Source organism: Ammodytes marinus, assembly GCF_949987685.1.
Source record: "Ammodytes marinus genome assembly, chromosome: 25".
Classification (NCBI taxonomy): domain Eukaryota; kingdom Metazoa; phylum Chordata; class Actinopteri; order Uranoscopiformes; family Ammodytidae; genus Ammodytes; species Ammodytes marinus.
The window spans coordinates 540,793-567,536 of record NC_137229.1 but is presented as its reverse complement, the minus strand read 5'-3'; the positions used below and the strand labels follow the sequence as shown (position 1 = coordinate 567,536).

Here is a 26,744-nt window from a genome sequence, read left to right as displayed (position 1 = left end):
TCTGGAAAAATAATTAAGGGACCAGTCTGGATTTTTCTTAAATCTTCATCTCTACATGCCTTTATGGAAAATGCTTTAAATTGCTATATGTTTGGGGGGATGGGGGGGGGGGGGGGGGAGATTTGGTAGAAATATTGTCAGTTGTTTGTTGAATAAAACCAAAATGTTCATTCTACTCAAACATATGCCTATACGTGGGCATTAAAAAAAGTAAATAAAACATTTCATTTTCACTTTATTTATTTATTAACGGCTTTCGACCATAGTACATGGTATGGAGCACAACATTCAAATAATAACAGAACAAAACAATGGTGCACGTCACATATTACACAAATACTCAGCTCTGGAAATAATTAAAGAGAGCAGTCTGGATTTTTCTTCAATCTTCATCTCTACATTACTTAATGGAAAATGCTTGGAATTGCAATATTTTTTGGGGGGGAATTTGGTAGAAATGTTGTCAGTAGTTTGTAGAATAAATCCAAAATGTTCATTCTACTCAAACATATGCCTATAAATAGTAAAACAAGAGACACTGAACATTTGGAGTGGTCTCTTCAGTTTTTCAAGAGCTGTATGTAATTTTTTGTGCTCAGTCAGGTAAGCCTTACCTCTTCCTCCTCTTCTTCTTCTTCTTCTTCTTCTTCTTGGTCTGAAGATTCCTCTGACTTACTGTTAAGAGAGAAGTTTCGGCATTTAGGATACTTAATATTAATGCTTAACATTACACCAAATTTTTTTTTAAATTTATAAATATATTTCTGAAAATTATAAATTAATGAATAAAAAAGAAGAAACATTTATAAATCGATTTTTGCAAATAATGAATCAATAATAAAAAAATAAATAAAAATCACCACCCTTATTCCCAACCCACCTTTTGCTGTCTTGGTCTATCTCCACCCTTATTCCCAACCAACCTTTTGCTGTCTTGGTCTATCTCCACCCTTATTCCCAACCCACCTTTTGCTGTCTTGGTCTATCTCCACCCTTATTCCCAACCAACCTTTTGCTGTCTTGGTCTATCTCCACCCTTATTCCCAACCCCCCTTTTGCTGTCTTGGTCTATCTCCACCCTTATTCCCAACCCCCCTGTTGCTGTCTTGGTCTATCTCCATTGTTTTTTCCTCTGTTAAATCAACATTTTTTTTATATAAATGTATATATTAAAAAGGAACATTTATAAATCTATTTCTGAAAATTATAAAATCAATAAAAAAATTAAAATAAATAAACAATGGCCGCGTCGGGCCGAACAACGCCCCTTAACTGTGGTATAATGAGCACATTCCACAGCCTGTCGTGAACTATTGCTTAAGCCCCTATCTCACTGGGCTGCGACTGTTTGCGACAAGTTGGAGACTGCATTCGCAAATGAGTCTCTAAACTGTCTCCAAACGTTCGCGGAGGTCTCAATTTCCTCGCATGAGTCGCAGAGCCGCGCAGTCTTGTCGCATGAATTTTGAACATGTTCAAAAAAAGTGTGCGACAAATCAGTCTCAAAATAGTCTCAGAGTCGTCGCAGGTGTGTCGCACGCGTCGCAAACCCTTCTCAATTTAGTCTCCGCGAGTCAGAAAGTGCGAGAAGTGTGAGACAACTTTGCGAGGGTTTGGCGACATATGAAACTAAATTGCGACTGATTTGAGACAAAAAGGAGACTGACATTCCGTTCGTGCGACACTCGCCAGACGTTCGTGAGACATAAATGCGACCTTCCGGCAAAGACATTCGCAAACGTGTCGTGAGGAACCAACTCAGTGAGACTGCAAGTGAAAATTGTCGCAAATTGGCACATTTTGTCGCAATTTTGTGTCTCCAACTGGTCGCAAACAGTCGCAGCCCAGTGAGATAGGGGCTTTAAGTATACATCAATAAAAAAAGAAACAACTATACATCGAATTTTGCAAATTATGAAAAAAAAAAAAAAAGTTCCCCATTCCCCTCCCACCTGTTGCTGTCTTGGTCTTTCTCTGCTGGTTTCTCCTCTGCGTCTGAGCCTTCGTCGTCTTTCTCTGCTGAAGCCTTGGCCGCCGCCCCTCCCTCTTCCTCCTCCTCCTCATCATCACTGCTGGTCTCCATGACGATGGCTTTGGACTTGCTTCCCGGTTTGGATTTCTTGGGACTCGACGTCGGTTTGGTTTTGCTGCGGCTCTTACTCTTCTTCTTGCTGCCGGCGCTGGAATCGTCGCCCGAAAGTTTCTTCTTAGATTTTCTCTTTTTCTTCACTGGCAAACGCTGCCAAAAGGGACAAGGAGTGAAAGATGGTTTGTTGTTTCTATAATATGTTCTAGACAGACAGAGAGAGAGACAGACAGACACAGACAGGCAGACAGGGAGAGACACAGACAGGCAGAGACACAGGCAGAGACACAGACAGACAGACAGACAGACAGACAGACAGACAGACAGACAGAGACACAGACAGACAGCTAGACAGACAGAGACACAGACAGACAGACAGAGACACAGACAGGCAGAGACAGACAGACAGAGACAGACAGAGACACAGACAGACAGATAGACAGACACACACACACATACAATTTCTACAATATGTTCCAGACAGACAGACAGAGACAGGCAGAAAGACAGATAGAGACACAGACAGACAGATAGACAGATAGAGACACAGACAGAGACACAGACAGGGAGACAGACAGAGACACAGACAGGCAGACAGACAGATAGAGACACAGACAAACAGATAGAGACACAGACACACACAGGCAGACAGACAGACAGACAGACAGACAGATACAATTTCTTCAATAGGTTTCAGACACACAGAGGGATGGAAATGTTGTTTCTCTCCGACCGACGGTACAATAAGAACAAAATTATAAAATAAGATAAGAAAGTAAATGTCATTAAATCTCAAATGGTATTATTAATAGTCAGAATAGGACAGGTAGCGGATCGTGAGGAGATATTCACTGATTCAGACAAAAAAGTGATTTAGACAAAACAGGCGTTCTCCAGAATCACTGACTGCACCTTCAGATGGATGGATGGATGGATGGATGGATGGATGGATGGATGGATGGATGGATGGATGGATGGATGGATGGATGGATGGATGGATGGATGGATGGATAGATGGATGGATGGATGGATGGATAGATTTATATTTTAAGTTCATAGTAGTTATAGGACGTAAACGGTCGCATTTAAACAGCAGGGCGGAGGGCCGAAATTCCGGCATATTCCCGGCTTTCACTGGCTGTGTAAAAGGGGCTAATGCCTGTGCACTCGATGCTCTCACCTTGCCGCTGTTTTTGGGCGCGATGAGGAAAGTGAGAATCCTGTGGACCAGGTCTGAGTGGGTCCCTTTCTTCTCCAGGTCCAAAACGCCACAGACGACCTTCAGTTTGGCGTTCGTGAAATGGGAATTCCTGCATTTGAAAAAAAAATAATAATAGTTTGTGACAACGTTTCAATATAGTGGCATTTCTCCCACTGAAAACAAAAACCTTTCCCTTTATATGTTATATATATATATTTTTTTTTTTTAACCTTTATTTATACAGGTAAATCCCATTGAGACCGAAGACTCTTTTGCAAGGGAGACCTGTTTTCCTTTCCCACACACATAGCAGGCTAACTATCGACATTCACACACACATTCATACACCGATAGCAGGCTAACTATCGACATTCACACGAGCCAAGGTGGGTGAAGTGTCTTGCCCAAGGACACAAACACTATGACACAGTTGGCAGGGCGGGGATCGAACCTCCAACCCTTTGATCATCAGCCGAGCCGCTCTACCAACTGAGCCACAGTCGTCCTCACACATGAGGAGGTCCCAGCAGCTATTTGTAAACCCAAATCCACCAAATCCTTCTAACTATGTCATGTGTGGAGTTAGTTTCATCATAGTAAAGCATCTGAAAGAGTTACAGGCATATTTATCAATCCAAATATTGTCACTTAAGTTTGATAAACTTTACAGACATTCAGTTTAGATGAGGCTATGGGCTACGCTCTGGTTCTTATGACACAATAAGTATTTTGAACCAATCACAGCAGTTCTCTGTTGCCATGGACGCTGTTTGATACGGCCACACAGTCCTGTCAAACTCTCTAGACATTTAATTTAAAAAAAAAATGTAAACTCAGTCTTGTAATATTTATGAACATTTATTTACAAAACAGATTTTTATAAAAAAAATACTGAGACACCCCCAACTCTGACATCATAAAGTGGTGCTTTTATTTTTTTTAGACCATGTTTACAGAGGCTCTTAAACCTGCAGTGTGTAGAATTTTGGGTTTTATTTCCTAGCAGATTTTGTAGAAAGTAATTATAATATCCATAAGTACATTTAATTTGGTGCATAATAGCAGAAATTTTTTTTTATTATTATTTTTTTTCCCTTAGAAAGGGTCTCATATATGTCCATATTTCTGCATATTTTGGACCAAGGCCTAGTGCCGCCATCTTGAAAGTGTCAAAAGGGTTGGGGTTACCCAGGGAGCGTTGCATTCTATAACTTTGTAGAACTTTCTTGATGATGTCATATTACACACTGCACCTTTAAGTCAGACGTCACTTGCTAACTTTTTGAACAAGAAAACCAAAATGAAACATGGTGCGTAAAGAGGGCCGGGGAACTTACTTAAGCAGTTTCTCTCGTTTCTTGGTGTACTGTTCGCTGTCGGCGTCGAAAGGGAAGCCGTTAAACAGACGCAAGTTCTTCTTTAACGTGGCTGTCTGTTGGAATGAAAAAATAATAATATTGTCATTACAAGTAATACATGATGATTTTAGATCTTGTCTTTATTGTACGGTGGCCTTGATTTTAAGGTGAGTAAACATTACAGGCGGCACGCAAAAATACATACAGCTCTGGAAAAAATGAAGAGACCACTCTAAATGTTCATTGTCTCTTGTTTTACTATTTATAGGCATCTGTTTGAGTACAATGATCATTTTGGTTTTATAATATAAAATACTGACAACATTTCTACCAAATTCCAATAAATGTTTTTTTCATTAAGAGAATTTCCCCCCAAAAATCCAGACTGGTCTCTTAATTTTTTTTTTTTTGCAAATTATGAATCGATTCCCCCCCCCCCCCCCCCCCCCTCCCATAAGGCCTTAATCAATGGTCGACTCTCCCTGAGATTTCTCAATTTTTTTTTATTCGCGATAAAGGGTTTTTACTGGGAGTTTTTTCTCAGCCGAGCCAATGGTCTAAGGGCAGAGGTGTCATATTGTATGGAATGTAAAGCCCACTGAGGCAAATGTCTATTTGTGATATTGGGCTATACAAATAAAACTGATTTGATTTGATGTTTGTACCTTTCCCGGCCGGTCGAACAGGATGGCGTGCAGAGGTTTCAGGTCGGCTGCTTTCATCTTACCGATCTGATGGCCGGTCCGTGGAATGAGTCCTAATGCATCTCCACTACCTGCAGAGAGGGGGGAGAGAGGGGGAAGAGAGAGAGAGAGAGACACACACAGACAGACAGACAGACACACACACACAGACAGACAGGGGAAAACAGACAGACACACACACACACACACACACACACACACACACACACACAGACAGACAGGGGAAAACAGACAGACACACAAAGACAGACAGACAGACAGACAGACAGACACACACACACACACACACACACAGACAGACAGACAGACAGACAGACAGACAGACAGACAGACAGGGGAAAACAGACAGACACACAGACAGGGGAAAACAGACAGACAGACAGTTTTTAATAAACATGATTATAATACACAAGGATCCCACACTGTTCCAACCAGGACACATTCAAATCACTAATCAAAAACACACCTCTACAGAAAAGCCTTCAACCAGGGATGATATTACATGTTTACATTACATATTAAAAGGCGGACTATGCAACATTTATTTTTTAATGCTTATTTTTTGGATTTTTTTATTTTAAAGAACACACACAAACAAAAGACCAAATTAAATAAACAACCAACATGGCGTAATCTACTTAAAGCTGGGGTGGAGAATTTGGGGAGAAAATAGCAGTTGGGATAGAGATTTGAACAGTTGACAGTCCCAACAGCCAATAAGAACAGAGAATCAGATTTTTTTTTTTTTTTTAAAGAATCGGACCCTTGCTCTGATTGGTCAAAGTGTACCACTCATGTTAATTTTGACCAATCAGAAATCACATACCCCACCTTTAACAGGTTTTTAAAAAGAAAGGCGTGTCTGTTTCCATAGTTACATATTTATTTACCATCTCCGATCTTGAGCTTTTCCTTTTGCTTCGGCGCCTGCAAGTCCAGCCTCTCAACAGACTTCTTCGCCCGTTTGCCCTCGAGGATTTCACCTGCAACGACAGAGAGGAAAACCAATCAGCACTAAGTAAAGCCCCTATCTCACTGGGCTGCGACTGTTTGCGACAAGTTGGAGACTGCATTCGCGAGGGAGTCTCTAAACTGTCTCCAAACGTTCGCGGAGGGTTTCTCAATTTCCTCTCATGAGTCGCAGAGCCGCGCAGTCCTGTCGCATGAATTTTGAACATGTTCAAAAAAAGTGCGACAAATCTAGTCTCAAAATAGTCTCAGAGTGGTCGCATGTGTCTCAAACACGTTGCAAACCCTTCTCAATTTAGTTTCCGCGAGTCAGAAAGTGCGAGCAATGTCAGACAACTTTGCGAGGGGTTGGCGACATATGAAACTACATTGTGACTGATATGAGACAAAAATGAGACTGACATTCCGTTCGTGCGACGCTCGCCAGACCTTCGCGAGACATAAATGCGACCTCCTGGCAAGTGTTGGGCAGGACATTCGCAAACGTGTCGTGAGGAACCAACTCAGTGAGACTGCAAGTGAAAATTGTCGCTAATTCGCATATTTTGTCGCAATTTTGTGTCTCCAACTTGTCGCACACTGTCGCAGCCCACTGAGATAGGGGCTTAAGCAAACTGTGCAGGACCTGTTTCTGAGTAGGGCTAGAATATCAGATATTTTGAAGCTATTGTATTGTATTGTATTCATTGTAGATTTATTTTCAAATTATACTTTCATTGGACGAACCAGGCAGATGCATTGTGTCAAGTCTATTATATATTATAAATGCTACACCCGTCCACAGGAGGCTTTTTAAAACAAAAAAACAATCAGAGAAAGAAACAAGATTAAATACTAAAGAGGGGAAAAACTGTTAATAAAAAAAATTAAATGTGATATACAGTGATTAAAGAGCAGCAATATAATGATAATCAAAGTATTTCGTAAAAAAAATTTAAAATATATTTTTTTCTATCATTTGCAAAACTAAAAATGTAAAGGATGACAAAGATAACAAACGAATACAGTGCAACGCAAAAAGAAAATACTGCTGCAAACAACCAAGGTCTCCAATAAATAAAACACTTCTCAAATAAAAGTGAAAGTTCTGCACTGCAATCAAAACAAGCCTGTGTAGATTTGGCATATTTACGGCGAAGTAACATCATACATGTATTGTTAGGTTCAGGCACTTATTTATTCGTGTTTCCCCTGTCAAAAGTTTGGAAAGGGAGGGGGTGCTCATGCTGTAGTGATTAGCTATCGGACACACACACACACACACACACCCTAGGCTCTGTAAGAAGCAGAGAGACGGGGAAAATGATGGTGCGTTGGTTTGATGGACAGAACATGACAACGGAGGGATGGAGAGAATGAATGATTTTAAAGGATAATAGTCCCAGAGTGGATCCACACACACACACACACACACACACACACACACACACACACACACACACACACACACACACACACACACACACACACACACACACACACACACACACACACACACACACACACACACACACACACACACACACACACACACACACACACACACACACACACTCCTACAGTGTGATTAATGGTGTTGATGGGGGTTACCAGATATTTTGGAGCTGCTGATATTGGGGCTGGTCTGTTCTTCAGAGCTGTCCATGGGTTCCTCCACGGCCATCTCACTCATGTCTGCGCTGAAGGTTTATCCTGACAGGGGGACGATCAAGTCAAAGTCAACAAACATATTTTAGACTCTTAAAGGGGCAGTGTGTAATATGACATCATCAAGAAAGTTCTAGAATGCAACACTCCCTGGTTAACCCCACCCCTTTTGAATAATAACAGAAGCTACAGTGGCCTTCAAGGACAAGAACAATTCAAAATTTTAAACAATGCACCTGATGACATTCCAACCAACATGGATTCCTCCATAAGACTTGCCTGCTCAATGTACAAAATGTAATATTAATATGTGTAATGCTCCGCTCAGTAGGATAATTCAGATTATTGGCAGAGGTGATTTTACACCAATGAGGACATATTTATGAATGAGGATATTGATTTTAGCTAATAAATTACTGAACATGTTACACAGTGTCCCTTTAAAGTATGGTTCCAGGTTCCTCAAATTGATCACATGATTTATAATGATAGAATATTCTAATACTGCAAATAACATGTTGAGAAAATTCTATTCTACCCTGTTCTGAAAAATGCCAATAAATTCTACACACTGCACCTTTAAACCTGCAGTGTGTAGAATTGTGGGTTTTATTTCCTAGCAGATTTTGTAGAAAGTAATTATAATATCCATAAGTACATTTAATTTAGTGCATAATAGCTGATTTTTTTTTTTTTCCCCTTAGAAAGGGTCTCATATATGTCCATATTTCTGCATATTTTGGACCAAGGCCTAGTGCCGCCATCTTGAAAGTGTCATAGTTGGAATGTCATCAGGTGCATTGTTTAAAATTTAGAATTGTTCTTGTCCTTGAAGGCCACTGTAGCTTCTGTTATTATTCAAAAGGGTTGGGGTTACCCAGGGAGTGTTGCATTCTAGAACTTTCTAGAACTTACTTGATGATGTCATATTACACACTGCACCTTCAAAGAGTTATTACTAAATATAACATTGTGAGTATCTGTGTAGTTCAAAATCAATGTCTATTATTGTCAATTCTGATGTATGCAGGATATACATCAGAATCAAAATAGCATTTATCTCTGACCCACAGTGCAATATGAACGATAAAATAATATAGAGTAGAATAAGAATTAGAATAATAATAATATAATAATACTCCTGGAACAACTTACAGCAACAAATTAAACTAAATAACTTAATATCCTTTAACCAATTTAAACAAACTATTTTAAATCTGCCAAACTCTACCTGTAACTGTTTTAATTAGGCTATATTGTACTTTCACCCATTTAATTTTAATTGCTACCACTTAATCTTCACCACTGTGTAAATGTTTCAATTGTTTTTCTCTTCACCTGTTGTTGTGTATTTGATGTATTTGCGTTGAATATTGTGTATGTATTGTTGTTTTTCCTTTAAATTTGTTTGAACTCGACGTCATTGTAGATGAGGGTCAGCCCTCAATTGGTCTCTCGAGGATAAATCAAAGTTAAATGAAAAAAATGAAAAGATAGACATAACCTAAATGAACAACAAACATGTCTGAAACAAGTGCTACCAAATATGGTGTTTGACAATATTAAAATGTTGGGGTTGGCAATTCTGGAGAAGGCAAAATCACTTTGTCAAAACCAGTGAATATTTGAGAGATAGAGGTCTGCTACCTGTCTGTATTTTGTGTGTGTGTGTGTGCTGAAAAAAAAAATGGTGTTAATACACAGCCAAGGCTCTGTAAACGGGCATGTTGCTTTCTACAGTGAGCCCCCTTTGTTTACATTCCCGTTTGCATTTTTTTTTTTTGCAGCACACACACACACACACACACACACACACACACACACACACTACAGAAAGGTAGCAGATCATGAGGAGAAATACAGATAGTGTTTTGTGGAGCTGATAAGGCTTACTCAACTTATTGTCAACTCCTTTGGTGATGGAATTGAATCTAACCGACATTCATTTATATGAAAAAAGCACGCACTGTAGCTTTAAACTAGAACATGCATTTCCTACTGAAAATGCGTGTTGATGCTGAAAAAGCTGACGCTAAACCGGATAGCTGAGCTGAGAATGAAGACTTGAAAAAAGTTCTGATAGTAAATATTTAGAATTTGAAGAGTTGTTCGCTGAAATAATGGAAAAAGTTGAAAGATGTGAAAAAAATCAAATAAAACTGAAATAGTAATTTAATGGCTTGAATTTTGAGCGCCTCAACTAATACGATTTGTAACGCGGTGTTGGTATAATGACCTGTATATTTTGGGTCATCCACACGTAAACAGTACATTTTTACTTTAATTAAGGTATTGTGGTAATACATACATATGCCGAACAGTTAATTGTCCTCTAATAATGATTTAAGATTTAAATATTAAGCATTGGAACCTTCTGTTTCAATTGTTAGATGGATTTGAAAATAAAAAAATAGTGAATTCCAAATGGAGTCTGGCAGTTTGGGAGAATTAGCGGGTTATAATACGAAGATATTCTCTTAAATTCAGTCCTAACGTGTGTCGGGGGATTAGATAAGATCGCGTAGAGTTTTATTTAAGGTTTATTTGGCAGTTTAGTGTATTTATTACTGTAGGTTTGAATCGAGTGGATATTGGCGCGCAGTAACTTAGCAACACAACACGTTAGCCTAGCAGGGTATAGCTACTATCGGGCTTGTCTGCTAACTACCCAAACTACTGACCTTTAGTGTGGCATTTTAAGACGTATACAACGACATGACCTAGATAAAAACACCGCAAAAATGTCCACAGACGTCAGAAATCGAAGAGTTTGCCGTTCGATACGAAGCTGTTAAAAGTTTTACCTTGTTATGAGCCGGAGAGAAAAACTGCGCCTCATCTGTCAGTGTTCCTTGTTTTTAATTTTCATGATGGCGGTTTCTTTCGAGGGGGCGGGGACTAGTACGGCGTCCGCTTCACTGATTGGACGAGGGACGTGATGACGTTGTGGGTGGATCGAAACAGTGTTTGTAGGCCAGTGTAAAGAACAATTTAAAGTTACAGCAGCAAGAAATATTTTTTTAAATATATTTTAGAAAATAAATAAAAATGCAATAATCAACAAATGATAGAAATGTCTTCAGTGGATGTTAAAATGAGATAAGCACATTATAATATCTTAAAAATCGTTTTTTTCATTGCCTTTTCACTTCGTAAACATGTACATATTTGCATACCTACTGTGGCTTTGCAGCAGGAATAAGCATCAAAATATGCTCCGCTTTTTCTGCAGTGTAAATTGAGTTTATAGGAGAAAGTATTAGTGAAAAATAAAGTGATTTTGTACAAGGAGTATTATATGACAGATATTATTTTATCAAAATACGCATCCCCTGAAATCTTAAAGGTAATTTAACAAAAATTGTCAAAATATAGACTAGGTAAGCAGCCTACATAGCCTCCCGTTTGGATTAAAAAACAAAACAAAAAACATGAATAAATATGCCATTATACAGTGGTAATTATAAACACAAGTGGTAATAATAAACTTATAATGTAGCATTTTACATCATATTATTTAATTTTATTTTGTTATTTATTTTTAGCAACTAACTTGTAATAATAGTAATTAGTCAAATTGAAATTATAAAGAAAATATTTTATAGTACAGACATATACACCTGTATACATATACATTCATCTCAAAACACGGATACACAGACACACACACGCGCGCGCCTGCATGCATTCATACACACACACACACACATTTTACCACGTATACATATAAAATAAAAATAATATTAATTATGAAATAAGTAAATAAACACATAAAATAATCAAACAATAAAACATAAGATAGAAAGAGGATGCAGGAGTGAAGCTGCTGTCTGCTGCACTGGAGAGTCCACACTGTAGACTGGAGACTCTGAGGTCAGTTCAACGACTGTGGTTTACGTAGTTTTTTAATATGTTAAATTAAAATCGTTTTGGGTTTATGCCTTTTTTTCCCCAAAAAAATGTATGTCTTTGCAAATGATAGAATAATAAAAATCATAGAAAATAAATGTTTGACAAAACTGTTTTCTTTTTCTTATTTATCTTCCACAGACTCTCAATGTGGTCTATCAAACAGTATTGAGGAGGCTGTAGGCTGTGTTAGGGATATGGGTTGCGTTCCGAATCTCATACTCTTTCTTTTTTCTATTCTACATACTACATCCGACGATAAAAATAATCTAGTTAGGATGCAGTAGGCATACTATTGGGACATACTTTACTCTCTTATTTCATCATAACATTGCGCCTTGATCTTGCCTCCTGCTTTTATATCCGTCGCATCCCCGTTTGTTTTCATAATGAAGGCTTCGTCGATGTTACGTCACTTCACGTGCGCACTGGATTGTGGGTCAGAATCGCCCAAATAGGATGCACTTTTCAACACTAACAATCTTGGCCGCCTGAAGTAGGACATCCGGGTACTTCTAACCATCCTAAATCTGGGACATCCTAAATCTTTTTTGTACATACTATATAGTAGAAAGTATGCGATTCGGAACGCAACCATGGTTTCAAATTGCTAAGAGGGAAGATGGCGGCCTTGAGGCTTGCCACAGTACAACAGAACAACAAAAGTAACAAAAACAAAAAGTAAAAAAATAAATAAAGAAAAGAAGACTTTTTTGCGTTATTTGCGTTTTTTTCACAACTTTTTTAGGTTTTTCGGAATGTTCGCAAAAGAAAAAATCGTTATGTTTGCAGTTAAAAATAAAAGTTCGGAATGTTCGAGCATAATTTTGGGGAAAAATCACACATTAATAACGTTGGGCGAACCTTATATAAATTGCAGTCTACTACCGCCTCCTGTCTCTTGTCTCTGTTCTTGAATTAGCTGAAGCTGTCTGATTGATTTTTTAGTAGTCAAGTTTTAGAAGTCAAGTCTACTAAAGATAAATGCATGAAAAAGTTTTTCTAAATCTTGAGACATAAGCCCCTTTCATTTTTGATATGTTTTTAAGGTGGTATTAGGCTGACTTAGTAATTGATTTAAACCTGCAGTGTGTAGAATTTTGGGTTTTATTTCCTAGCAGATTTTGTAGAAAGTAATTATAATATCCATAAGTACATTTAATTTAGTGCATAATAGCTGAATTATTATTTTTTTATTATTATTTTTTCCCTTAGAAAGGGTCTCATATGTCCATATTTCTACATATTTTGGACCAAGGCCTCGTGCCGCCATCTTGAAAGTGTCATAGTTGGAATGTCATCAGGTGCATTGTTTAAAATTTAGAATTGTTCTTGTCCTTGAAGGCCACTGTAGCTTCTGTTATTATTCGAAAGGGGTGGGGTTACCCAGGGAGTGTAGCATTCTAGAACTTTGTAGAACTTTCTTGATGATGTCATATTACACACTGCACCTTTAATGTGTTTTTTGAAATTCAAGTCTGAATCTATGACAACACCCAGATTTCTGGCTTGCTGTGTGGTTTCTAACATAACAGATTAAAGCTGCGCGCTGACTTTCAATTGTTCTTTTGCACCAAGTTCACTGTTAGCAAAAATAAAATGTTTGCAAAAAAAAAATAATCGGAATTTTGAACCCAGTTGAAGACATAGAGGCGGCCATTGTTGGAGCATCGTTTTATTAGATTAGCAGAGTCTAAACAGCCAGAGCATTTAGTTACAGAAACTGGTCTGACTGTTATCTGTGTGCGACTGTAGGACTGAACCCGGTCAGTTTGCCATACAGCTTCCTGAGAGGGAACTTTACTGGTGTGTTCAGACACAATGCAAAGCAGAGTTTAGAGGCGGCGCGATTACATAGAAAGTAAATGTAAAGACAGACTAAGATATGTTTATGTGAGTTGAAAGGTTTAAAATCTTAATGTTCTTCTGATTCAAGTGGTCTTTTCCCTTCTATGTTTGTCGACAAAGATTCTTAGTTTAAAAGTCGACTGTGTCATGAAGGAATGTCTTGACGGTGAGCGTAACAAACAGCTGATCTTTCTGGTTGTTGTCTTGGAGAAGGATCAGTAACTTCTGAGTCGAGGCTTTTACATTTATATTGAACTTTGACTTCCAAAGCTGCTTGGTTCTTTCTTATCATTGGCTTTTAAAAATGTCTGACCACTCTAAAGTACAATGTTTTCACTTAATAGTAAAATGCCATAATAAAGAACAAAGCTGTTGGTCCCATGTGAAGTCTTATATAGTATCAGCATCCGTTTCAGTATGTTTTAGTTCAGTCTGCAGATACATCAACATAGCTCATGTTCAGGATCAAACTGTTTTCTGTGTTCTAGAAAATGTTGACGCGACTCTTCATGGAATGGTTTTCCTCCTCAACATCCATCCAACCAAAAAAAATAAAAAAATCCAAGACCTTTTCAATCAGAGAGAAGACTTTTCTTTCCAAACCTGAGTGAAAAATGCTCATATTAAAAACACAGGCTTTAAGATCCAGACATCTACTTTCTGCATAACAATAAGTAGTGAACCCACCAGGCTGTTGCTTCAGCTGAGGTTCAGCCCTCTGGAGAGATATGGATCCATTTGACAGAGAGCAGCGATCAGCACAGAGCTGGCTGCTGCTCCCTTCCTTCGCACCATGTCGATCAGGTCTGCTGCTTTGTCTGCTCGGGCTTTAGCTCCGGCTGACTCCCTCTCACTCTCGTTTATTACACCGCGCTGCAGGAGTTTATCCAGAAGCTGGTTCAGAACAGGCTCAGACGCTCTCTGGATGAACTCGGCCCGAGCTGAGAACAGCCTGCGCTCAGCGGGGACACTCGGCTGTGGGACGTCCCTGGTTGGACCTGGAGGATAACCAGGAAAACACTTTTATTCTCTAACAATCACTTTGAGACAGAAATATGATGTCATCAAACTACACTCATCAAAGTGATGACAGGACAGACTCTAGTTAAATAACCAATTAAGAAAAAATTTATGAGTACAAGTCATTTACAGAGGAGACGTCTCGCTACATGTCCACCTACCGTCTGCCATGAGATTGACTCCAGCTGCTCCAGCTGAGGGGCCTGCAGCTGAAAGAAATGAAGAGAAAAGTAAAATAACTGAATAATGGATCTGTCTTAGTCTTGTGTTTATGAATAGTCCTGTTTCTACACACACCAAAAAAAAAAAAAACGACTACGACTGCCTTTGGCATCTAAAAGAAGATTGAGATTTTATTTAGACATCGCTCTCAAAACATTCAGAATTTTCATTAAAAAGCCAAGAATCTTTTTGCAGATTGATTGATTACCTTGTTTTTAAGTATTTTATATATACTTTCAAGTTGTATTTGATTCACTTGTAGTGTTCTATTCCATTCTAGATGGATAACCTGTAGTACATGTAAAGTTGTCTTACTGAAATCTTAGAGCAGAGTTTTATGTGTTTTAGTCTGACAGCTCTGAGAGTGCAGTGCATGGTTTGTCCCCTTTAGAGAAGAATGAAGCTCAATGTTCAATCTAGAAACTATTAATTCATGGTAAGGGTTAGGGTAACTACAGTTACAACAGCTAATCAGAAATGTCTTATGTTGAAAACAACAGAAAGCAACCAGGTCTTGAGGAGTGTCCCACTTGGGATCATGGGACTAAAATACTAAATAACTTAAAACATTCTCATAGTGGATCACAGACCTGGCCCAAAGAAATAACTGAAATTGTCAAGTTTCCTCTAAGTCACTCAGTTTGCCTTTTTTTGGGGGGACAAACCATGCACTGTACTCTCAGAGCTGTCAGACTAAAACACATAAAACTCTGCTGAGAGATTTCAGTAAGACAACTTTACATGTACTACAGGTTATTCATCTAGAATGAAGGAATACATTTGAATTAAATACAACTTGAAGGTATAAATTGATATACTGCATTCAAAAAACATAACCCACTTGCTTTCTTCGATACAACTCCTCATAATTCCTCATTGTTCTGAATATATAGATTTGAGATAAATTGATGGAGAAATGATGTGGTGAAAAAAAAGAGCTTTACAAATCTATTCTAGTCTAGTGTAGTCAGATTGCAGGAGTTTGAAGCCGTTACCTTGGAGATGCACAAAACTTTCCCAGACTTGTCGCTTCTCTTGGTCTTGGACCTTCAAAGTCACTTCCTCTTGGTCCATTTCAAGGAAAACTTGAAATTTTGGAGGGAAATTTGGCCCATAATCTGAGTCAAACTCTGCATCCTGAAATCCAGTGGCAAAGCGAAAAAAAAAAAAAAATGTTTTGCCAATTATACATTTATTTTCATCTTGCAGCTAAAATTATGTTGGTAATTATTCTGTTAAAAATAAAAATAACGCGCTCAACTTTTGTTTTGTTTTCCACATGTTAGAGATATGTATGTTTGCGTGTTGCCTTGATTTGGAGACATACAGTATAATTGGACACACATGTGGAAGGGCGTCTGTCCCGAAATATTTGTTGTGTGGCAAATAAACATTACACTTTGAGTGCTGTTTTTATCTTTACTTTCATGATTATTCTGTTAACAATCATTACAAGTGTATAAGTGACTTGACTGACCTTAGGCTGAATTCTGTAGCTCTCAGGTTCACAGCTGACACTGTACCTTTGACCAACGCTCACAAGACAGTCAGTGGGGGTGACAATATTCTCAGAACCTTGTTGTTGTTTGGGCTCAACCTTTAGTAACAGGATATTTTTTTATTAATAGTAATAATAAACATTTATTTTATATACTGCTTTTCAAAGTTCTCAAAGACATTTTACAATAACATTAGAAGACAAGCAAATTAAAAACAGGTGTAGCAATAAAGCCAACACACAATATGTGATTGGCTGATTAGCTAAATGTTGTTAACAAGAAATTGAACCGGTGTATTTAATTAAGTGGCCGGTGAGTGTATATATTATATATTATAATTAAATTCAATCTTTGTAATTTTAAGCAAATCAGAGGATGTCTGTCAGATGCAGCTGCTATGATGTTTCTGCATTCCATGATACTTTCTCACCAGAACTACTGCATCACCAGCTGGTCCACGTCAGGTTCTACTATCTTAAAACCAGTTAAGCTTCTGTACAAAAAGGCACTTAAAACTCTAGATAAAAAACCTTTCTCTTACCATCATTGTAACATCTTAGAGAAATATAATTTACTGAGTTTCGATAATTTCTGTAAATTCTCCTGTGTATGCTTAATTTACAAAGTACTACATGGCCTGGCGCCACCACCACTGCTAGAGTTTATTAGGTACAAACAGACTCGGATCACCAGAGCTGTTGCAAACAGGGACTGTGAGATTCCTTTCAGGAAAACTGCTTTTAGCCATAACACCCTTTCCGTTACCGGTACTGCATTATGGAACACACTACCTCCAACTATAAGGGAATGTCCCACACTGGCCTCTTTTAAGCGCAAAATAAAGACATGGCTTACTGATAACCAAACATGTAACCACATATAACACTGCACTGTATCGGCCCACTTTCTATTGAATTGTATTTCCTTTTTAACCAATACTTATGTTTGTCCTTGCTTTTTATAGAACCTTTTCATGTTATGTATTTATTGTATATCTTTTGTATTGACAACAGATGGAAATTAGCCCCTGGGCTACAATCTGGCACATTTACATGTTGGAATGACTATGTTTATCAATTATCAAGCATTGTCCTGAAATAATAAAAGAAAAAAAAAGAAAAGAAATAAAAAAAAAAATATATACATCCGAACCGCGAGTGAAATGTTTCACACTGTAGGATATAAGCGACAAAACATGGCATTCACATACATATTTTAACCATATGAAACAACAATAATTTTATGTTTTCTATTTTTATTTATAGATGTATTTATTTATAATTTTTAACTCCATTAGCTAACACTGTAGATCAGGCAGCAGAACAATCTGGCAGGGCTTTAAAGCTCAACTTGCCATTCAAAAGACGCTTTTCTTTATCCATTTCTTCTCAATGAGGCTTGTTACTCGTTACTGCCCCAGCACTTCCCGATTTCCCAAACTACGGGACGGGCCGAGGGTCATAATTACAGACCGTGCGTTCTTTAATTGCCTGTTAATTTATTTTACTGCGTTAAAAGTAGAGATGCATCAATACACTTTTTTTTCTGTCCGATCAGATTCCGATATCTGGGTTTTGGATATTAAAATGGATTTTTACCACAGCAAGACAAAGTTTGATAGAAGGAGTGAGGTATGACCGACGTGAATTACCTTTGTCTAAACATAAGATTGTGTTGATGGTAAACACATGACAGATAACCTTACCTCACTCAACGGGATGTTTTTCGGCAGAAGTAACACATTGAGTATCCGACGTCTTCCTCTCAGGGGTGGGAGGAACAGCAGAACTTGGCCCTTTTTTACCCATAAACTGTTCCAATACTTTTTCAAATCCCAGATCAGGCCAAAGGCAGAGAGGTGAGGGACCTTCACAGCAACATGAGTGTCTGTGATTTCCAGAGGCTCCAAGATGCTCATTCCATCATCAGTGATGTGGGCGACAGACAGCAGGCCATCAACAAGCAACGCTGTGAAAGCAAAGAGCTGATCAACTTGCTGCTAAAAGGTAAATCTCTGCCTACATGATCTCTTAACAATTGAGCTCAGAGAGTTGATTAATATATTGACATTTACTCTGGAGCATCCCAAGGATGTGCTAGGTCTCCTATCCTTGACCTATTCTCTTGTTATTTATCATTATTGTCCTGTCACATGTGATCTGTCTGGATGTGTGCATTTAGTGTGATGCATAAACTGTATTAGTCCAAGTTTTAACTTGTCCCTGAATGTAGCTACACATTAATGACAATGTTTGCAGTCCAACATTAAGGACAGCCATGTCTTTACCATCCTTTGTTTCACAGTGTGGGAGGTGGAGCTGGCAGAGAGCGTCCTCAGAACACTGGATCTTGAACAGCGGCCCTGCAGCAGTCCTGCCAGCTGGTTGGAGGAGGCTCTCGTCCCATTGGACGGTCCAGTAGAGCAGCTCTGCCTCCTGAGCCATTACAAACACCAGGCCAGTCAGAGCACACTGGAACACACCTGCACCAGGACACCTGAACCTGGGAAGAAGGGCTGAGGTCTGTTGCAATGTCTTTGTTTCAGGGACAAGACGTATTAATGAACATGTACATGTAAATACGCCAGAGGCTAAACTCCACCTTTAGTCCATTGGCAGGTTGATGTGAAGAAACTTAAACATTAATTCCACAACACAAACAGTAAAAACAATAACAAGTAATGACATAGATTTACACTAGTTCACAAATACTTAAAAACAGAAACCACATAAGCTGAACACAAATTGAGGGTCATAAAACATAAATAAAATAAAATAAAAAATAATAACAAGTTGATGAACCATAAAACAAGTTGAATAAGATAGTGTTTAGTCATGTTATATGATTACCTGTATTTAGGTCCATTCTGTTCAGGCGAGAAGGATACTGGAGTCTTGAATTTAAAAAGGCACAAAGTTAATTATTTCAAAGTAAATGTAAAAACTTGCATTGCTTTGTTAAGTGATGGAATATTTTATCCACACTCTCAATATTCAACTAAGGCACAGTGTGTGGATCAGAGAGTGCCAGTGTAAGATGTGTGTTAGGCAAGGAAAGTTTATGCATTCAAAGAAATGGCGCATAAAAAACCATCAAGATTAGACATTAGAAATTGCATTACAGAGACAAAACGAAACTAAGAGCAGGCAGACAAATTGTTAAAAATTAAATGAATTGCATTTAGAAAACAATGAAAATATGCCAATAAAAATAAAATAGAATAGAATCAAAAATGACAGGTTAAAAGGGAAACAGAAAAGTCCAGATGTTGTTCCAGATATGCGGTGCAGAAAAACTAAAAGCTGCTTCTCCTTGTTTAGTCCTAACTCTAGGGACTGTAAGAAGACCTGTCTGTCTGTCTGTCTGTCTGTCTGTCTGTCTGTCTCCTTGTTTAGTCCTAACTCTTTGGTCCTAACTCTGGGGACTGTAAGTAGACCTGTCCCAGATGACCTGAGAGCTCTGGACGGTTCATAACGTATCAGCAGATCAGTAATATATTTTGGCCCTAAACCATTCAGTGCTTTATAAACCAAGTGCTAATATTAGTCACCTGAGGAAATAACACATCGATGCTTATGAAGAGTGAGGAAACATTTGCCTATTCGAAGCTCTCATTCATACAGACATTGATGAACCATTCTTATACAGTACATCATCAGCCTAACATTTGTCACATATTATATTTAACTACTAACACATCACCAAGCCGTTATTGGACCTCACCTGTGACTTTCCCTCTCCTCCTCCGTCTGAGCTACTACACGGTCGGGTCTCTTCTTTCACCTGACAAACACATATTGATGCCATGTTTAATATGAGGAAAAGCATTTATGGCTCATATTATTAATGCCATTAGTGTTGGCTGTATACATTACCAACTGAAGTCTAAATAACTACTGTTTAATTTTAGTTTGCAATAGTAATACTGGAGGACTTTACACTGTGCAACTGCTCCTCTCACCTTTTTGCCGTCGTCCGGCAGGTTTTTTTGCACATCCAGTTTGACATCAGAGCGAACTGATGGAGAGAAGAAGTGAAAGAGAGAATAAATTAAACAATACAATCGTGAATGGGGTGAGAACCATTAGTAGTCAAAACTCAAAGATTTAAGAAATTACAGCTCCATGAAAAATGTATTTGAAATATTTTTTAAATGTTAAAAGCTCATTTTCAGATTTTTTTTTTATGTTTATAAACAGTTTGATGAAGGAGAGTCATTGGTTCATTACTCACGTTTTTCGTGTTCCTTAGCTCTGATTTCCTTGCCATTGATCCTGTAGAATGAACACAATCCTAAAGTTAGGAATCAAGTTTAAATAATTGTTCATTGTTTGAGTTAACCAGCTTCAGAGTCCAGAGACAACTGATCAAATGCTTTTCATCATCAAATCTTCACCATTTTCTGATCCTGCATTAGTAAAAAATAATAAGATAATAATTATTATAATGAAGGAATTTATAATTAATGATTAGTCGAGGTCCAAAAACATCACATGAAAAACTAACAAACTACTTTTTTAATTTTACAATAAAATTGCATATGTCTGTTTAATTGTAAAATGTTGCATTGCTTTGCATTATCTGGTGGATTTGTTTTGTTTGTTGAAGAAACAAAGAAAAGAAAGATGAAATGTAAAATAAGGAGAAACTGCACTCAGGACGTTAAACCACTGATTTGTTGTGCTAGGCTATTAGCTTCTCATACAAATCTATGAACTAACTGTTAACTTGTTTATAATATTCACTTTGTCTAAATGTTGGATTTGTTCCACATTGATAGTTTATATTTGAACTGTTCCTAATTTGCACTACAACGTCAGCACAACATTTCCCCTCTGGAGGAATAAAGTGTCTGATCTGATCTCATTCCCTGTAGAGGGGCTTCTGAACACTTGGCTGTGAGGGGTCTCATGCTTGATGCTCCAGGAGCTGCTCCTATTGGTTGGTTGGGACGCTCACACAGTGGAAGGTAGAACTGGAGGGAAACCCCTAATGTGAGTGAGGCATTAACCTCCCTGTGTTTAGTACAATACTGTAGAACCAGCCGGACTGAGTCTGACCTCATACTGACCACAGAGTCTCCAGGCTACAGTCTGGACTCTCCACACAGTCAGAAAGCAGCTTCACTCCTGAACCCCGCAGCTTGTTTCCCAACAGATCCAGCACTCTGAGATGGGAGGGGTTGGACTTCAGAGTTGAGGCCAGAGAAGCACAGCTGATCTTTGACAACCTGCAGTTACTCAATCTGAATAAAGAATAAATGATGGAGATAAAGATTCAATTATAATCCAATCAGATGTGTTCAGGTTTTGAATGTTGAACTAAACATTATTATGTCCTAATCAATGAACTTTTCTCTAAACTTATCACAGTGACTTTGTTATTGTGTGTTTGTGGATCATCACAATGTCAGTTATATTTTATTATTTGTGAAAATACATTAAAATGAACTGAAGACAAATAAATATTTCCACTAAAGCAAATAAACTTCTTTGTAAAGATTTAACCAGTTAACAAAAAAATTGAAATGTCATTGAGTTTTTTCCACATTTATCTCAAAGAAACAGAAGTCTTTTTTGATAGCATTCAACATTTCGAAAATGAATAAAATTATTAACAAAAGGAATTATAAAACTTTTTGGAAGTAAGTTCTGTTTTTACACAATTGAGGTTAAATTGTTCATTAAACATATAATGTCTCCAACAGTTACAGAGTCAGTGAACTGACATCAGAGTTTCCAGTCTACAGAGTGGACTCTCCAGAAAACCACACAGCAGCTTCACTCCTGAATCCTGCAGCTTGTTGTTATACAGATCCAGCGTTCTGAGATGGGAGGGGTTGGACTTCAGAGTTGTGAACAGAGAAACACAGCTGATCTCTGACAAACTGCAGCCACTCAATCTGAATGAAGAATAAATGAAGGAGATAAAGATTCAATTATAATCCAATCAGATGTGTTCAGGTTTTAAATGTTTAGCTAAACATTATTATGTCTTAATCAATGAACTTTACTTTAAACGTATCACAGTGACTTTGTTATTCTGTGTTTGTGGATCATATAGTGTCAGATATATTTTATTAGTTGTGAAAACACATTAAAATTAACTGAAACCAAATAAATACTTCCACTATGCAAATAAACAATAAATTGTTTGTGTAAAGTTTTGACTATTTACCCATGAAGATTAATTCAATTTAAGAATTAAAAGTGGAAATGTACGAATAAATGATTCTCTAGGAAACAGACTTAATTTGTGACTGCAGACTAAATTAAGAAATAAAAATATGAACACAAGGAAATGTAAAACTTCTTGGATGTAAGTTATGTTTGTAAATAAGTTAGTTAGTTATCACAGTGACTTTGTGCATCATCATAATAATGTAATTTATATTTTATTATTTGTAAAAAAAACTTTAATTTAAACTGAATCAAAATAAATATTGCATCTTCAGCAAATTAAGTTCATCAATGAACAATACATCTTTTCTGTAAACATTGGGCCAGTTAAAGAAATGAAATAATGGAAATTTAATTAACATATTCCACATTTATTTTATCTTATTTTGTGACTGCAGACTAAATATAGCAGATAAATAAAACTTTAACTAAAGGAAATATAAAACGTATTGGATGTAAGTTTTGTTTTGACACAAGTGGTGAGGCTAAGTGTTTATTAAATATATAAGATGTACAACAGTAACAGACTCAGTGAACTGACCTCAGAGTCTCCAGTCTACAGAGTGGACTCTCCAGAAAACCACACAGCAGCTTCACTCCTGAATCCTGCAGCAGCTTGTTGTCACTCAGATTCAGCACTCTGAGATGGGAGGGGTTGGACTTCAGAGTTGAGGCCAGAGAAGCACAGCTGATCTCTGACAAACTGCAGCCACTCAATCTGAATGAAGAATAAATGATGGAGATAAAGATTAAATTATAATCCAATCAGATGTGTTCAGGTTTTAAATGTTTAGCTAAACATCATTATGTCCTAATTAATTAACTTTTCTCTAAACCAATCACAGTGACTTTGTTATTCTGTGTTTGTGGATCATCATAATGTCAGTTAAATTGTATTAGTTGTGAAAAAACATTAAAACAAACTAAAACCAAATAGATATTTCCAGTAAAGCAAATACAATTCATCAATTTACAATACATCTTATGTGTAGAGATTTGACTATTTACCACAAAAAAATGACATTTTATTTAAGAACTAAAAGTGGAAATGTACTAAATTATTCTCAATTAAACAGACTTATTTTGTTACGGCAGACTAAATTTAGAAGAGAAATAAAAATAAAAACAAGTATTGCCTGTATATAAATTAGTCAATTATCACAGTGACTTTGTAAGTCTGTGTTTTTGTATAATCTGTTATAAAAAAATATATATAATAATTTAAACTGAAACAAAATTAATATTTCACCTTCAGCAAATTAACTTCATCAATTTACAATAAATATTTTGTCTAAACATGGGGCCAGATTAGAAAAATTATAATAATGGAAATTAAAAGAATATGTAGATGAGATATAAAAATATTAATAAATGGAAATATAAAACTTCTTGGATGTAAATTCTGTTTACTGTTTAACTGAGGTTAAATTGTTCATTAAACATATAATGTCTCCAACAGTAATAGAGTCAGTGAACTGACCTCAGAGTCTCCAGTCTACAGTGTGGACTCTCCAGAAAACCACACAGCAGCTTCACTCCTGAATACTGCAGGTTGTTTCCCCTCAGATTCAGCAGTCTGAGATGGGAGGGGTTGGACTTCAGAGCTGAGGCCAGAGAAGCACAGCTGATCTCTGACAAACTGCAGCCACTCAATCTGAATGAAGAATAAATGATGGAGATAAAGATTAAATTATAATCCAATCAGATGTGTTCAGGTTTTTAATGTTTAGCTAAACATTATTATGTCCTAATCAAATAACTTTTCTCTAAACTTATCACAGTGACTTTGTTATTCTGTGTTTGTGGATCATCATAATGTCAGTTAAATTGTATTAGTTGTGAAAAAACATTAAAACAAACTAAAACCAAATAGATATTTCCAGTAAAGCAAATACAATTCATCAATTTACAATACATCTTATGTGTAGAGATTTGACTATTTACCACAAAAAAATTACATTTTATTTAAGAACTAAAAGTGGAAATGTACTAAATTATTCTCAATTAAACAGACAAATTTTGTTACTGCAGACTAAATTTAGAAGAGAAATAAAAATAAGAACAAGTATTGCCTGTATATAAATTAGTAAATTATCACAGTGAATTTGTAAGTCTGTTTTTGTATCATCTATGTGTTATAAAAAAATATATAATAATTTAAACTGAAACAAAATAAATATTTCACCTTCAGCAAATGAACTTCATCAAATTACAATAAATATTTTGTCTAAACATGGGGCCAGATTAAGAAATAATAATAATGGAAATGAAAAGAATATGTAGATGATATAAAAATATGAATAAATGGAAATATAAAACTTCTTGGATGTAAATTCTGTTTACTGTTTAACTGAGGTTAAATTGTTGATTAAACATATAATGTCTCCAACAGTAATAGAGTCAGTGAACTGACCTCAGAGTCTCCAGTCTACAGAGTGGACTCTCCAGAAAACCACACAGCAGCTTCACTCCTGAATCCTGCAGCTTGTTGTTACACAGATCCAGCTCTCTGAGATGGGAGGGGTTGGACTTCAGAGTTGAGGCCAGAGAAGCACAGCTGATCTCTGACAAACTGCAGTCACTCAATCTGAATAAAGAATAAATGATGGAGATAAAGATTCAATTATAATCCAATCAGATGTGTTCATGTTTTTAATGTTTAGCTAAACATTATTATGTCCTAATCAATTAACTTTTCTCTAAACTTATCACAGTGACTTTGTTATTCTGTGTTTGTGGATCATCATAATGTCAGTTATATTTTATTATTTGTGGAAACACACAAAATGAACTGAAACCAAAGAAAGAATTCCACTAAAGGAAATCAATTTACAATAAATCGTTTGTGTAAAGATGTGACCATTCACCAAAATATATGAAAATACATTTAATTAAAGAACTAAAATTGGAAATGTACTCAATGATTCTCTAGGAAACAGACTTAATTTTTTAACTGCATACTAAATTTAGAAGAGAAATAAAAATATAAAATATAAAACTTCTTGGATGTAAGTTATGTTTGTCAGTGCTGCTTGAAAGTATGTGATCCTTTTGAGTTTTATTGAATTTAACCATTATTAGTTAATTTTATCAATACCAGTATTTTTCACATCAAATAACAGATGTGTGTTTATCAATTGCACATACTTTTTTTGAGGAAATTAATTGTGTATCCAAAAGACTAAAATAAAATAAATTATTTGGCAGAGTTAATATGTGCAAAAGTTTGTGAACTCTGAGCTATATTGCTGAAATCGAGCAGGTAAAAACAATCAGGTGGGACAAATTGAGTGATGAAATGGACCAATGTAATGAGAAATCTTTTGTGAAGAGATTAGGCGGCACTAGTACAGCCAGAGACCAAATCAGGTCAGTTCAGGCTCACCAAAGTGAACCCATACAGGTCAGACATGCCAAGAGGAAAGACAATCTCAGAGGAGTTGTGAGAGCACAATTACTCTTGGCTCAAACACATTACTTCTGTTTAGTAACAATATCTATTCATTTAGGCTATATTTGGCTGCTCCACCTCAAGTCAGCCCGGCCAGGCGATAGTTAAGTTTCAGTTTCGTTTTCATCTCCGTGTTATACAGCTCTTTGGACCATCTGATTGGCTCCCGACAGCGCAAATGAGTCTAAAGCCAGTGATAACTGAACTAAATGATCAAATAAAGCTATCTCTTCCTCCCTCTATCTGTCTATCTTTCTCTCTCCACTACACACTCAGTCACTACTATCCATGCTTAAAGGAATCAGGAATATAACCTAATTAGCACATAATTTTGAAATATTTTATATAATTTATTAATTTTTTTCCCCCATATAATTTTGACGGTTTTTTGAAAAATGTGTTGGTTTGTAAGTGAAAGTAAGTAAGTTGGATTAATACAACCTGTGAAACTTACCTTTTAAATGTCTTTTATTTCATGTTTCTATGTGCTACAGAGGCTTAGATATTAAGGTTTTGGTAGATGTTGACAATTCGTAGTATTTTTTCAGAAAACCCTCAGCCGATAAGGACATGCATCCTAGATTGCCATTGGCGTCAATGGGTTAATACAAAAAATGAGATACAAGACAAATAGGCTCATTCATCTGAATG

At 36.9% G+C, this 26,744-nt stretch overlaps 2 protein-coding genes across 9 annotated transcripts in view; both read right to left on the bottom strand.

The window, feature by feature from the left end:
- The window catches only part of dek (DEK proto-oncogene), a 130,484-nt gene extending 119,651 nt beyond the window's left edge, over positions 1–10,833 (bottom strand). For both annotated transcript variants that reach the window (XR_013845537.1, XM_080053431.1), the window contains exons 1-8: positions 10,770–10,833; positions 7,909–8,010; positions 6,240–6,332; positions 5,311–5,420; positions 4,625–4,719; positions 3,267–3,396; positions 1,953–2,239; positions 615–675 (exon numbers count right to left, since the gene is read on the bottom strand). Coding sequence is in view for 1 of the 2 variants with exons in the window: in XM_080053431.1 (XP_079909557.1) it covers positions 615–675; positions 1,953–2,239; positions 3,267–3,396; positions 4,625–4,719; positions 5,311–5,420; positions 6,240–6,332; positions 7,909–7,990 (858 nt within the window). In the remaining variant the exon portion in view is untranslated. The remainder of the gene's footprint in view (positions 1–614; positions 676–1,952; positions 2,240–3,266; positions 3,397–4,624; positions 4,720–5,310; positions 5,421–6,239; positions 6,333–7,908; positions 8,011–10,769) is intronic.
- A 2,554-nt stretch (positions 10,834–13,387) lies between these two features.
- Positions 13,388–26,744, bottom strand: part of LOC307270234 (uncharacterized protein) — an 83,403-nt gene continuing 70,046 nt past the window's right edge. For 6 of the 7 annotated variants that reach the window (XM_080053409.1, XM_080053411.1, XM_080053413.1 and 3 more), the window contains 16 exons: positions 25,056–25,229; positions 24,123–24,296; positions 23,184–23,360; positions 22,192–22,365; positions 21,535–21,708; positions 20,697–20,737; positions 20,425–20,480; positions 20,187–20,246; positions 19,313–19,356; positions 18,751–18,965; positions 18,169–18,431; positions 16,442–16,561; positions 15,960–16,101; positions 14,904–14,951; positions 14,410–14,720; positions 13,388–14,325 (listed from right to left, as the gene is read on the bottom strand). In XM_080053409.1, the coding sequence (XP_079909535.1) occupies positions 14,422–14,720; positions 14,904–14,951; positions 15,960–16,101; positions 16,442–16,561; positions 18,169–18,431; positions 18,751–18,965; positions 19,313–19,356; positions 20,187–20,246; positions 20,425–20,480; positions 20,697–20,737; positions 21,535–21,708; positions 22,192–22,365; positions 23,184–23,360; positions 24,123–24,296; positions 25,056–25,229 (2,161 nt within the window). In that variant the 3' untranslated portion in view covers positions 13,388–14,325; positions 14,410–14,421. The remainder of the gene's footprint in view (positions 14,326–14,409; positions 14,721–14,903; positions 14,952–15,959; positions 16,102–16,441; positions 16,562–18,168; positions 18,432–18,750; positions 18,966–19,312; positions 19,357–20,186; positions 20,247–20,424; positions 20,481–20,696; positions 20,738–21,534; positions 21,709–22,191; positions 22,366–23,183; positions 23,361–24,122; positions 24,297–25,055; positions 25,230–26,744) is intronic. The other variant, XM_080053415.1, reaches the window with a different exon arrangement.